We start from the raw sequence: 13,826 nt of genomic DNA, 5'->3' as shown, positions 1-13,826 counted from the left end.
AATGCGTCCTACATCCCCATTAAAGAAAAAGGGAATTGCCCGAGAGTTGACCAATATTTGGTGATTCAAGTGGTATCCAAAATAGTTTAGGTGAGGGATCAGCTAATGCACCAACTTGGTCAAACTTTGAATAGATCAGAGAGTATGACAAGTTTCTTATGTATGGGTTAGGAATTGGAATGATGTCACAAGTAGTGGGGAAGAAAACTTAGCACCAAAGAGAACCTTGAGATGCTTATCATAGATCAGGAATGTTGACCACCACCGTTTTTATTTCCTGCAGATCAACAGCCATACCCAAGTCAAATATTTAGGACACTGCGCTTCTCTGTAAACTTGAGACATCAGAAGAGGATCAAGCAATGAGTCAAATGTAAGCAGGCATTGAATTCAGCCGTGGCATCAAGTTTTGTTGTTGCGTACATATGAGGCATCAGAAGAGGATCGAAAAGAAACGAGATCACAATTCTTTAATTATGGTTCTAACCAATCCATAGTCTTCTTATGGAAAGGATTTGACATTCCTCAATTGCTCCCATGACTTCATGATTTGTGTAAATCACATAATTAAAGAATATTTGACCCTTTCATAAACAAAGGGTGATCGGTAGTTCTAAAAGTTTAAGATGATCAATATACAGAATCCTGGTTGGAGCAGTAAAGATGCAAATTAGGATGCAGGCATGCATGCATACGTGGGTTTCCTAACGACATACAACTCCCCGTTTAAGTATACGAAGGCGAGTTGAGGCTAATGAAAGCATCCATCATGTCCGCAAACCGAGCGAGAGCATGGTTTTGCGGTCAGCTCTCTATCATACTTATGTTGAGGTTTTTATCTTAATTCTGTTAAAATAATGAGAGTAGGGATTCAAGTATGAAATATATTGGTTTCTAAGATGAAAACCTCTACATAAGGAGTATATAAGTATTACTTATTTTTTATTTAATTGATTTTTGTATTAAAATGTTAATTAAAATTATAGAATTTATTATTAGTTTAAAAAATAAAAAAAGTTTACTCGTACATTGTTTCAAATATGATATCTATTAATTATACAATAACATACTAATCAACTCGAATGTCTAAACGAAATATGATATGATATATTATTTTACGTAGCATTATAATCACATTCTCTTTTATTAATATTTAATTATTTTATTGATCAATTTCAATTTTTATTAATATATAATTAATATTATTGTGTTATGTTTTATCATATTTTAAATAATTATATATATATATATATTATTTGTTTAATTAAATAACAATTATTTATTATTAAACTTATAATATATAATATTAATTTGAACCGGTTTAGATTAATAGATAAAATCAATTCAATTCGAGGAAGAAATGGGAAATTCTCTTTAAAAAAAAAAAAAAAAGTGTTCGATTGATCGGTTTAATTTATTTGTTCAATAATTAAAAAAAAAAATTAAATTATAAAAAACCACGATGCTTACATATGAACTCCAACCTATTTATTATCAATTTCATTTCGATATTATGAGGCAACTTGGATTTCGACCATGCTTAATGATCCAGAGGAGGAGGAGGAGGAAAAGGAAGAGGAGCCCATGAGCTCGAATTCTGCAAGGATGTAGTGACAGATGGGCAGAGAGGTGGGGGGTTAGGGGATCGGTTTCTGAAGGGAGAAGGAGAAGGTTGGTGTATAAAGAAGTGGTGGAAGGTACAACATTGATGGGGTGGGTGGTTTTGTGGAGAGAGAGAGAGGAACAGCTGGCATCCAAACCGCGATCGGTCGCGGGATCCATGCCAACAAACCATTGGAAAAGCTTGCCTCGTCTGCCCTCTCTGAGTTGATTCAGTGTGGTTGACACGATAATATATGCATGTAGCGATCGAGCAGTTCAGTGTCATCACATTATTCCCTCCAAACCCTGAACACTTCTAATGCTAACGGGACGCAGTGACGTCGCCGTAGTTAAAGCCAGTCGATCCTCCGACATATTGGCTCTTCCTTCCTCTTTCACCGGCAACCGCCTTAGTTTCCGTGGCGTCCCTGAGATGCGGCAGCTCAGCTCCTGGAACTCGAGATCGCCGCTTCTTCCTCCAAAGTAGTAGGAAAAAGAATAGTTACGAAGAATCGAAGCATTGTTGTTTGGGCCTGTGGAGACGCCGAGACCACGATTAAAAGTTGGGCAAAATTATTAGTATTATAATTATAAAATATTTACTTTTTTATTTTTTAATTCTTATAAAATATTTATTATTTTTTAAAAGACAGTTTATCTTGAATCTACCTTGCCCTCCACCTCTTGCTCCTAACACTAACTTTGTGCTTGCGTCTTTGTCCGTCGTCTTATCCTTACCCTCGCTCTCACTTTTATTTTTTATTATCGTAGTACATCTAAAGTCACGTTGCTTCCTCGAGGAAGTTTTATGCTCGTACTCTCGTCCATCTTGTCTACTATCTTCACCTTATGTTTGTCATTGTTGTCACAAGATCACGTTGCCCTTAAGACCTCCCTCCCTCAATTCCTTCGATGGAGACATGAATAAGAGTCATATGAGGGAGGTCCTAGGGGTCTCGAAGGTTGTTGTCAAGAGGGTCATTGTTGTGGAGGTGATCGTCGTGAGAGTCGTCACAGTGGGAGTCATTGCCATGATAAAGCAAAACGAAGATGGTGCAATAGTAACATCATCGTGGTGATGATTCCCATAATACAGTGAAGGCAGCCCACAACCAGACCATGACATAACAAAGATCAAAGATAAAATAATAAAAATAATCTATCATATACACGACTTAGGAGTAGGACACTCAGGTACTAGTCACAAGTGGTTAGGAGAACTATATTTCACGATTTAGAAAATATATTATATTCTGATTCTAGTTGACATAGTAAGTTCAGTAAATTATTTTTTATTTTTTAAAATAAGTTGGTATCCATGTGTCAAAGTTTTGATTAAAGGCATGTCTTTATCCTATGAATCCGTGTAGCAAAATCCAAAAACTTTAATCATTCGCGTTTGACCGGTGGAATGGAGATGTTGAAACTCAATTCTTAATAACTCTTATGTGACAATAAGAATATTCATGGTATTTTTGCATATCTTTTTGAAGTTTTAATTTAAATGAACAAGGATTCAATTACGTAAATTTAAGCCAAGAAGAGCCCATTGTATTATCAGTTAAGACATTACTAATGAAGCCGTTAACCAAAACAATAATCGACGGTCCAATAAACCATATCGCTTCCTCCTTATGTATAATATACATATATATTTGTTTAGGGTGAAGAAGAGCACATGATGTTCAGCGAGTGTGCCTCCTTTAGGTAGCAATCGATACAAAGAATAATGTGTGTGTAAGGTTTGTCTAAAGCCAAACAGAATATTTCCTATTGAATTGTTTGATTGATTTGGTGTCCATGTTACTCTTGTCTATTTATAATGTGAGATAATCTGAGGTTGAGTTCTTTTGTGATAATTTACATGTATTTCTGTACTTAAAAGAAATAAACTTTTCATAATATTTTTTGTTTGCTAAAACTAGTGGGATAATATGAAGAAGAAAGGAAAAAGAAGGAAACTTTGCAGGTGTGGTGATACTGAGAAGGGAATTTGTCAAGCAACAAAATAAGTATTTCTCAACTTAAAACAAGTTTGCATAAATAAAGAAAAAATTTATTACAAGCATACACATTATAATCTCAATGTAGATTGTTTAGATCTAAGCTTTTGCCAATGTGGAACATCTCGATACACTTCACCCTTGAAATAACAAGTCTTTATTTCTTCCTCCACTTTTATATTATGCAAAATATATATATATATATATATATATATATATATATATATATATATATATATATGTATATGTATATGTATTATGATGAGCACCCTAGAATTAATGTAATGTAGCGGGAACAAAGTGGTGCTCTAATTAAACATTTGTGAGGTGTCTCCATGTGGAGATGAGCTTCTTGTTTCCTCTGAGTCTACTCCAATGATCCACCTTATAATTTACCGTGATGATAAAGTAATTTACTTCTTGTTAGTGTAAAAATTAAGTCCAATGAAACCCATGCTACGGTTTACATGGTTTTCCTTGATGTTGTCAAGCTAAAACTCTTATGATTTGTGACATGATGACATGCAAGCCATGAGCATATTACATACTGATTGATACTAATGCTATTGCTATTGCTTAAGTTGGATGAGTCATGTCGACCCCCTCTAACAACAGAGTTAGAATTTGTTAATTAGATTATGAATCACCTTACAAGCATAGATATGAACACCATAACCACTGCTGCATGAAACAAATAACATCTCATAAACCATAGGCAGAGGACTCATATTTTGATGACATAAAGTTTTGACAAACAACTACGTAGACAAACATCAACATATCATATAACAGAGTCACTATAGTATGCACAAAAAGGAAAAATTAAAATCATGTGATGGTGTGTTATGAAAAGACATGCAAACCATGAGCGTATCACATACTGATCGATACCAATGCCATTGCTATTGCTTAAGTCGGATGAGTCATGTCGACCCACTCTAACAACATAGTCATCAAAGCTTCCTTTTGTATTTTGCCAGGGTCACTACTATCACCACATATAGCTTGTCAAAAATGTTATCAATGGCACGGAAGTAGGCGATCCTCCATGTCCGTCGCAACAAAAGGCTTCCACAAATCGCCCAAAATCCGGTAATAAATCCTAGTGTGATGCTCGTGTATAACCAAAGTGTTTCCATTCTGGTCTTAGAAGAATCTTTATTTTGCTCTGGCCTTGGCTATATTCACCGTACAATTTTTGGGGAGAGGAGGGCCACAAAGATTTGGATTGCCAGCGTAGATTGATGGATCAGTAAAAGTTATCACCACTCATATTATTCGTAGATACATCGAACCATTGTAAGCTTGGAAGGAATTGTGGTATCTCACCAGTAATCTTGTTATCGGATAGATCCAAATATTGTAGACCGGATGGAAGCCAGTTGGGAATCGTTTCTTTGATCCCTGTATTTGATAAATATAATTCACTAAGAGTGGTTTGTGTTCGGAGCCATTTCGGAAATTGGGGTATGGGCAGTATTTGACATAATCCCATCGAAAGGGTGTTAAGCTGAAAGGGAGGGATCCAATCATCGTTTTTCTTCAAGTATATAGAGTTATATGAAATGTCCAAATATTTCAAACTTGATAGATTAGCAAGGTCGTCCTCCGATAAGCTCAACGAGTTATTGTCGAGAAACAATTCGACGAGGCCCTTCAACAGTTTGATGCCTTCCGGAAGCATCCCATTCAAATTGTTGGATCCTAAATCCAAATATTGCAGCATAGAGAGGTTTCCATGAGATACAAGTTGTGATCCATGGAGAGAGTTATAAGAAAGATCCAAAAGCTCAAGACTAGAAGGACGTCCACCGAGAATCATGTCTTTTACTTCTGCAAGTGAAAATATAAAACATGATGAGATATTTGTGTTTGGAGCCATTTTGAAAATCGGAGTATTTCAAAAAGGAAAAATGAAGAGCTTGAAACAATAGACAAATGAAACGATAGTAAATTTGGCATTGTGTTTGAGATTCTTGGATGAAAATTTCTAAGAAGTTATTTGAGAGAAATAAATATCTAGAAAGAATTCATCTCACCAGTAATCTTGTTGTTGGAGAGATACAAATATTTGAGTCTTGGCATCATGTTTAATATTTTTGGAGGAAGATGTCCAGACAAAGAATTATTTCTGAGATCCAACATAATTAGATTTGGAAAATATTGTTGTGCATCATAAGTGATCTCATTATTGGAGAGATCCAAATACTCAAGACTTGAAGGAAGCCTATCGAAAAACATATCTTTGATGCTTGCACTTGACAAATGTAGTTGACGAAGAGTAGTCTGTGTTCGGAGCCATTTTGGAAATTGGGGCGTGGGCCCTATTTGACAGAAATCCATGGAGAGGCTTTGAAGCTGAAAAGGAGGGATCCAATCATCGCTTTTGTTCAATACAATGAAGTTGTACGAAATGTCCAAATATTTCAAACTCGATAGATTAACCAAGTCATCCTCCGATATGGTCAACGAGTTATCATGGAGTTCCAAATCAACAAGGCTCTTCAGTTGTCCGATTTGTTTCGAAATTGTCCCATTCAAATCATTGAAATCTAAATACAAATGTTCAAGCAATGATAGATTCCCGATAGATGCAGGCACTGATCCATAGATAGAGTTGAAAGAAAGATCAAGAGATTTAAGAATCTCGATGTTCCCTAGCCAATTCGGAAAGAAACCACTCAGTTGGGTGCCTCCGAGGTACAATTCCTCCGTGCTATTCCTAAGACATCCAGAGAAAACCATTTTTAAATTGGCAAGGACATCGTTAATAGGCACATAGCTTAGATCGAGAATTTGGAGCTTGCAGAGGTTGGATATAGGAGCTAATCGCATGAAGCCATCTTGGAACACACTCCAAGACAAGTCGAGTGCCTTGAGAGATGTCAACTTCGTAACAGAATTAGGAAAGAATCCAGATAGGTCATTCCCACCAAGATAAAGGAACTCGAGGCTAGTAATATTGAACACCCAATCTGATATGGTGGAGTTTATATCATTGTATCCTAAATCAAGAGTGGTGAGAGATGTGAAGTTGACATGAGACAGCGAACGTGGAAAGGTCCCTAAGTCACAAGAACATAATTCAATCTCTTGTATATGTGGTAGTGCATTCAAATCTTGGAACCAGTTGGCCGCATTTGTAAAACGGACACGAGTCATGTTAAGATGCCGAAGGGAAGTGAGCATAGAGATCCATCTCGTGTTCTCAAGGTGCAAGCAGAAGAAGCCATCACCTTCATCATCCCCATAGCAGTTATAAGAAAGGTCGAGGTGCTGCAAAGTGGATAGATTTCCGAGCTGATCAGGTACTCTACCCACGAAGCCTGCACCTGAGAGGTTAAGATATGTTAGTCTTCTGAAAGCTCCAAAGAACTTGGGGATAGGTTTATGCGTAAAATAGTTGCCGCTGAGGTCCAGGTGACTAAGTTGTTGGAGAGAAAGCAGTGATGGAGTTATGTCACCGCGTAGTGCCCATCTGCATCCTGGATCATCATCCGAAAAGTCGTACACCTCCTGATGAGAGCATTCCTCATATAGATCCATTTGACGTCTATTCCGAAGATCCAGCTTGATAACATGACCAGAGATGTTGCTGCAGCCAACTCCTTCCCACGCACAACAGTCCTCCCCGACCCAGGAAGAGAGACGATTGGAAGGATCATGAAGTCCACGCTTGAAGTTGATGAGGGCTTTCCTCTCCGTCTCTCGACAGCCATGAGCAATACCAAGCTCAATGCTCAGAACAGCAAGAGAAAAGGTGAGGAAAAGAAGAGGGGTTCTCCCACCCATGTTTTACGGTGAGCACTACCCCTAAAGCCTCGTGTCTGTATATAAGTTCATATTTGCGTAACGCATGCGTGAGTGCCCCGTTAGTGGAGAAAGTTGTCAGAAGGGAACTCCTGGATGAGGCTAAAACAAAATGGAAACTCGCGTATGGTGGAGACTTTTCGATTGAACGCTTACTTTCCGCCACATGTGTCGCATTCCTTGTCATAATCCTAATCTACCAGTCAAACCTTCTTGGAAATGATGTATTTCCTTGTCATAATCCTAATCTACCAGTCAAACCTTTTTGGAAATGATGTATTTCCTTGTCATAATCCTAATCTACCACTCAAACCTTTTTAGAAATGATGTATTTATTATACATCAAATAATATCACTAACCGATCTTAATCGCATGTATAAGCAGACATCGAACGGTATGATTGGCGATTGGTGGTGGAAGTTAAAAGCATCAGTGTAGCATGAAATTTATGGCAAAATAGCACTCTTTTGATCTCAACTTTGTACCATGATTCTTAAATTGCAAGGTGCATTAATTATTATTATTATTTTTTGGTAGAACCGTTGGGTTCTCACATTGTTATATGCTTTTTGTTAATCCCAACAGATGTGTATGAGTATATGCTTTTTGTTATTACCAAACAATAGGAAAGCAATAATTATTTACAGTTATGCAGCTGCACTTAATTACTCGTATGCTTTTTTTTTTTTTTTAATGAAGATGGCATATACTCGTCTATTCAATGAATGGATTTCTCATAGACAATACAATGTTGGAGATGACTTATTATTTGTATTCATAAGTATTAATTATTAATAGACTATTGAAGTAGGCATTGCTATTGTCTAAGAGATTTACTAATTATAGATACAAATTATACTTATCGTGTATTAATTATACTTGTCTAAGATTTCTCCTAGACACTCGTCTTTCTGTGAATATACACCGGAGATTGCATGCTTTCTATTTGTATTAACTCAAAATATTTCTCAAATGGATTATTAGACAAGGATTTAAATCACTTATCATTTTTTATCAACTATCATATATTTTTATGTGGCATGAAATTTATAGCCAAAACTGGGAAGATCTTTCATCTACAATCGAATATCATGTCAAATAATCTAAAGGCAATCAAAGAAAATTACATCAAAACACCATTATCATTTATTTGACTCTACTAATATGTTGAATCATTCAATTAAGCGATAATTTATCATTAAAAGTTGATGATTAAATTAATGACTAACATAATCAATTAAATACTTGGAAGCATTGATTTTGGAGCTTCATAATGTCTTAAGGATCTTAGTTTTTTAATTACTATTCAAGATATCATGTCATGTCAAATAAAAGGTAACCAAAAAACTATTTTAAATCACTATCATTTACTTAACCCAATAATTCATTTAATTCTTGATTGAAGAAAACAAAAAAAGGTCACTCAAATCATTGTCATTTACTTGACTCCACTAATGTATTGAATCATTCAATTGAGCGAAAATTTATCATTAAAGGTTGGTGATTGAATCAATGACTAACATAAACAATCAAATACTTAGAAATGTTAATTTTGAAACTTTAACCTCTATTGTAATGTCTTAAGGATATTATTTTTCTCAAGTTAATTACTGTTCAAGATATCATGTCACATCAAATAATCTATTCACCGAAGGCAATTAAGAAAAACTATTTCAAACGACTATCGTTTACTTGACCTAACCATTTGTTTAATTCTTGATTGGACAAAACAAAGAAAAGTCACTCAAATCATTAACATTTACTTGACTCTACTAATGTGTTGAATCATCAAATTGAGCAAGAATTTATCATTAAAGATCGATGATTAAATCAACGGCTAACATAAGCAATCAAATAGTTACAAGTATTAATTTTAGAGTTTTAATCTCTATTTCTCAAGTTAATTACTATTTAGGACATGTCATATCAAATAATCCATTCAAAGGCAACCAAAGAAAGCTATTTCAAATCACTATCATTTGACCCAATAATTTATTTAATTCTTGATCGAAGAAAACAAAAAAAAAGTCTCTCAAATCATTGTCATTTACTTGACTCCACTAATATGTTGAATCATTCAATTGAGCAAGAACTTATCATTAAAGGTTGATGATTGAATCAACGGTTAACATAAGCAATTAAATACTTAGAAGTGTTGATTTTGAAGCTTTAATCTCTATTGCAAATATTTTAATGATATTAGTTTTCTCAAATTAATTACTATTCGACATCATGTCATGTCAAATAATCCATTCATTAAAGATAACCAAAAAAAGATATTTCAAATCACTATCATTTACTTGATCCAGCGATTTGTTTAATTTTTAATTAAAGAAAACAAAGAAAAATCACTCAAATCATTATCATTTAACTTAGACTTCACTAATATGTTACATCATTCAATTGAAAGAGAATTTATTATTAAAAGTTGGTGATTGAATGAATGACTAACATAATCAATCAGAAGTATTGATTTGGAGCTTTAATCTGTATTGCAATATCCTGAGGACATTAGTTTTCTCAAGTTAATTATTATTTAGGACATCATGTCATATCAAATAATCCAAAGCAAAGAAAGCTATTTTGAATCACTATCTTGATCGAAGAAAACAAAGAAAAATCATTCAAATCATTATCATTTACATGACTCTACTAACGTGTTGACCAAGAATTTATTATCAAAGGCTTGATGGCTAATAGAAGCAATTAAGTACTTAGGAGTATTGATTTTAGAGCATTAATCTCTATTGCAATGTATTAAGGACATCAATTTATCTCAAGTTAATTGCTATTAAAGATATTATGTCATGTTAAATAATCTATTTACCGAAAGCAATCACAGAAAACTACATTAAATTGTGACCGTTTCCTTACTCAGTGATTTATTCAATTCTTGAATGAAAGGAACATAAAAAATTTATTCGAATCATTGTTGGTATTGAATCATTCAATTGAATTAAGAATATGCCATCGATGCTTAAATTAGTAGCTAATAAAAGTAATCAAAATACCAGGAGTGTTGATTTTAAATCGTTAATCTCTACTAAATATATTAAGAATATCATTTTATCTCTGGTTAATTGCTATTCTGTGATATAAATTTTAATTTTGTTGCTGCAATAGCCATTGCGACTTGTTTGATCTTCAATGGTTTCTATGTGTACAGCCACATGTAAGTGCATCAAGTTCTATATGCAACAACAAGCCCTTCCATCGATGCAACCGATTAATTATCGAGCATTGGCATGTTTCATTTTACGCTCGCATCCAATAACCAAAATAAGCTCATTGCTATTCCAGATAAGAAAACCGGGCTCTCCAGCAGTATCTATATTGCTAGAGCCATTATAATTGAGCTAATGTCAATTCTCAAAGGGAGGGTATCGTTTTACATATAATTGACTTACCATATAATTGACTTATTCCTTGGGGTTCCTTTAGAAAAATGATCCTCTGGATAACACTAAGATGGGAACTTTAAGAAGAAACAAATAGCCACGTGTGAGAGGATCGAGAGGGTATCCAACTTTAGTTCTATCTCACAACCTAATTTGTAAGTGCAGTATCCGGTGTTAGTCTTCTTCCAATAAAATATGTGAAGGTCTAGTTTCATGTGTGCATACTGTCAGTGATGTCAACTTACTGCAAAACAATTTACAGAAAGTCCAATTTCGGATGACAAAAAATTCACTGTTATTAATCTTTACATTAATTTATGCTTGTTAGAATTTGTTAATTAGATTATGAATCACCTTACAAGCATAGCATAGATATGAACACCATGACCACAGCTACTTTAAATAAATAACAGCTCATAAATAGCACTAAAGATTAATGTTTAATACAAAAGGCTTGAAATGGCCATCAACCCTTTTGAAAATTTCCTGCCATATGTTAGAATAATTTATGCTTGTTAGAATTTGTTAATTAGATTATGAATCACCTTACAAGCATAGCATAGATATGAACACCATGACCACAGCTACTTTAAATAAATAACAGCTCATAAATAGCACTAAAGATTAATGTTTAATACAAAAGGCTTGAAATGGCCATCAACCCTTTTGAAAATTTCCTGCCATATGTTACGTGTGTGTTTGTGTGAAAATTTTCTAAGATTGTTTTAAAAAAAAATCCATACGATTGATCCTAAATAGTTAAAATATTATGATTTTTAATTATAATCAGAGAAAATTTTATAATTGCATATCACCATGTCAGTGTGATTGCATTACTTATTATCTCTCAGTTGCAAGTCTTGGCCATAACCAAAGGAGAAAAAGCTATATCGAAGACAAATAATTAGCTTCTCCGAATTCCCAATTTGATCATGTTTTTAACCATGGCACATAACAGGTTATGCTGCTGCAGACTGCTTTGTGACTTCACCATTATGACGAGAGCTCACTACAATTGGAAGCCATGACAAGTACACTTCAAGTTCCATTATTTCATCATGCAATGATCAGGCACATCATTTTAATTATGTTTTCTGTAATTTCCTTATCCCACAAAAAATTATTGGATTTGCACCTCTTTCCTCCTGTTGTTGAATCATGAGCCAAGAGGATCATATCTCAAGCGATAAATACCAATACTCAACCGGATAGTGCAGCATTCAATGCACTATGAACATCAACAACATTCTGGGCTTCAGCCTTTTCTGGGTGAAGTACGCGAGGGCTTTTTGGACGAGGCTTGGATCGATGTGGCCAACAGCAACTATGTCAGTAACAGAGTCAGGCGTGTCAAAGGCAAACGAAATACTTGGTAACTTCATTCCCCTCAGGGACAGAAAGAACCCCTCTGCAATGCTGGCGACATGATGTCCAGGCAAAACACCCATTTGCCCTGTAGTTGCTATGACGACAATCAAGCTTGAGATCAATGTTCACTCAAAATTTGCCAGCACAAAGCAACAGTACCGTGTAAGCCCAGCATTTGGTAGCCAGCACAAGTTAGAAACAACAACGAATGCAATCCTCGGTTCCTACTTGCCGATCATCAGCTAGTAGTCAGTTTGTTGTCTTGATACAATTATATTCAGAGAACCAAACAACTAATACCCATTGCATATATCTTTTCGTATCAATCCCTTAGTATAGCAAAATCCAAAAACTTTAATCATTCACGTTTGACCGGTGGAATAGAGATATAGAAACTCAATTATTAATAACTCTACTGTGTCAATAAGAATATTCATGGTATTTTTGCTTATCTTTTCGACATTTTAATTTAAATGAACAAGGATTCAATTATGCAAATTTAAGCCAATAAGAGCCCATTGTATTATCAATTAAGACATTACTAATGAAGCCATAAATCAAAACAATAATCGATGGTCCAATAAACCATATTGCTTCCTTCTTATGTATAATATACTTATATATTTGTTTAGGGTGAAGAAGAGCACATGATGTTCAGCAAGTGTGCCTCCCTTAGGTAGCAATCGATACAAAGAATAATGTGTGTAAGGTTTGTCTAAAGCCAAACAGAATATTTCCTATTGAATCATTTGATTGATTTGGTGTCCATGTTACTCTTGTCAAATTATAATGTGAGATACTCTGAGGTTGAGTTCTTTTGTGATATTTTACATGTATTTCTGCACTTAAAAGAAAAAAAAACTGTCCATAATCTTTTTTGTTTGCTAAAACCAATGGGATAATATGAAGAAGAAAGAAAAAATAAGTAAAATTTGAAGGTGCGGTGATACGAAGAAGGGAATTTGTCAAACATCAAAATAAGTATTTCTCAACTTAAAACAAGTTTGCATAAATAAAGAAAAAATTATTACAAGCATACACATTATAATCTCAATGTAGATTGTTTAGATCTAAGCTTTTGCCAATGTGGAACATGTCTCGATACACTTCACCCTTGAAATAACAAGTCTTTATTTCTTCCTACACTTTTATATTATGCAATATATATATATATAGATAGATATGTATATGTATTATGATGAGCACCCTAGAATTAATGTAATGTAGCGGGAACAAAGTGGTGCTCTAATTAAACATTTGTGAGGTGTCTCCATGTGGAGATGAGCTTCTTGTTTCCTCTGAGTCTACTCCAATGATCCACCATATAATTTACCGTGATGATAAAGTAATTTACTTCTTGTTAGTGTCAATAATAAGTCCAATGAAACCCATGCTACGGTTTACATGGTTTTCCTTGATGTTGTCAAGCTAAAACTCTTATGATTTGTGACATAATGACATGCAAGCCATGAGCGTATTACACACTGATTGATACTAATGCTATTGCTATTGCTTAAGTTGGATGAGTCATGTCGACCCCCTCTAACAACAGAGTTAGAATTTGTTAATTAGATTATGAATCACCTTACAAGCATAGACATGAACACCATAACCACTGCTGCATGAAACAAATAACAGCTCATA

At 34.5% G+C, this 13,826-nt stretch overlaps 1 protein-coding gene across 1 annotated transcript; it reads right to left on the bottom strand.

Annotated features, from left to right (window-relative positions):
• Positions 1–4,305: 4,305 nt before the first annotated feature.
• On the bottom strand, positions 4,306–7,466 carry LOC135631432 (receptor-like protein EIX1). Its single transcript, XM_065139094.1, has 2 exons — positions 5,645–7,466; positions 4,306–5,438 (listed from the first exon to the last, which is right to left on the bottom strand). The coding sequence occupies exons 1-2, from the start codon at positions 7,395–7,397 to the stop codon at positions 4,855–4,857; spliced, it is 2,337 nt and encodes a 778-aa protein (XP_064995166.1). The 5' UTR covers positions 7,398–7,466; the 3' UTR covers positions 4,306–4,854.
• Positions 7,467–13,826: the final 6,360 nt, after the last annotated feature.

The sequence above is a fragment of the Musa acuminata genome, chromosome BXJ3-2, assembly GCF_036884655.1.
Source record: "Musa acuminata AAA Group cultivar baxijiao chromosome BXJ3-2, Cavendish_Baxijiao_AAA, whole genome shotgun sequence".
Classification (NCBI taxonomy): Eukaryota; Viridiplantae; Streptophyta; class Magnoliopsida; order Zingiberales; family Musaceae; genus Musa; species Musa acuminata.
Note: the sequence above shows the minus strand (reverse complement) of the source record. Positions and strands in the feature narration are given on the sequence as shown.

Bases quoted from the DNA above. Each gene is read 5' to 3' on its own strand.
- LOC135631432 (XM_065139094.1), bottom strand. From the start codon at position 7,397: ATGGGTGGGAGAACCCCTCTTCTTTTCCTCACCTTTTCTCTTGCTGTT. The intron at 5,439-5,644 runs GTGAGATGAATT...TTTCACTTGCAG, and splicing joins CTCCAACAACAAGATTACTG to AAGTAAAAGACATGATTCTC.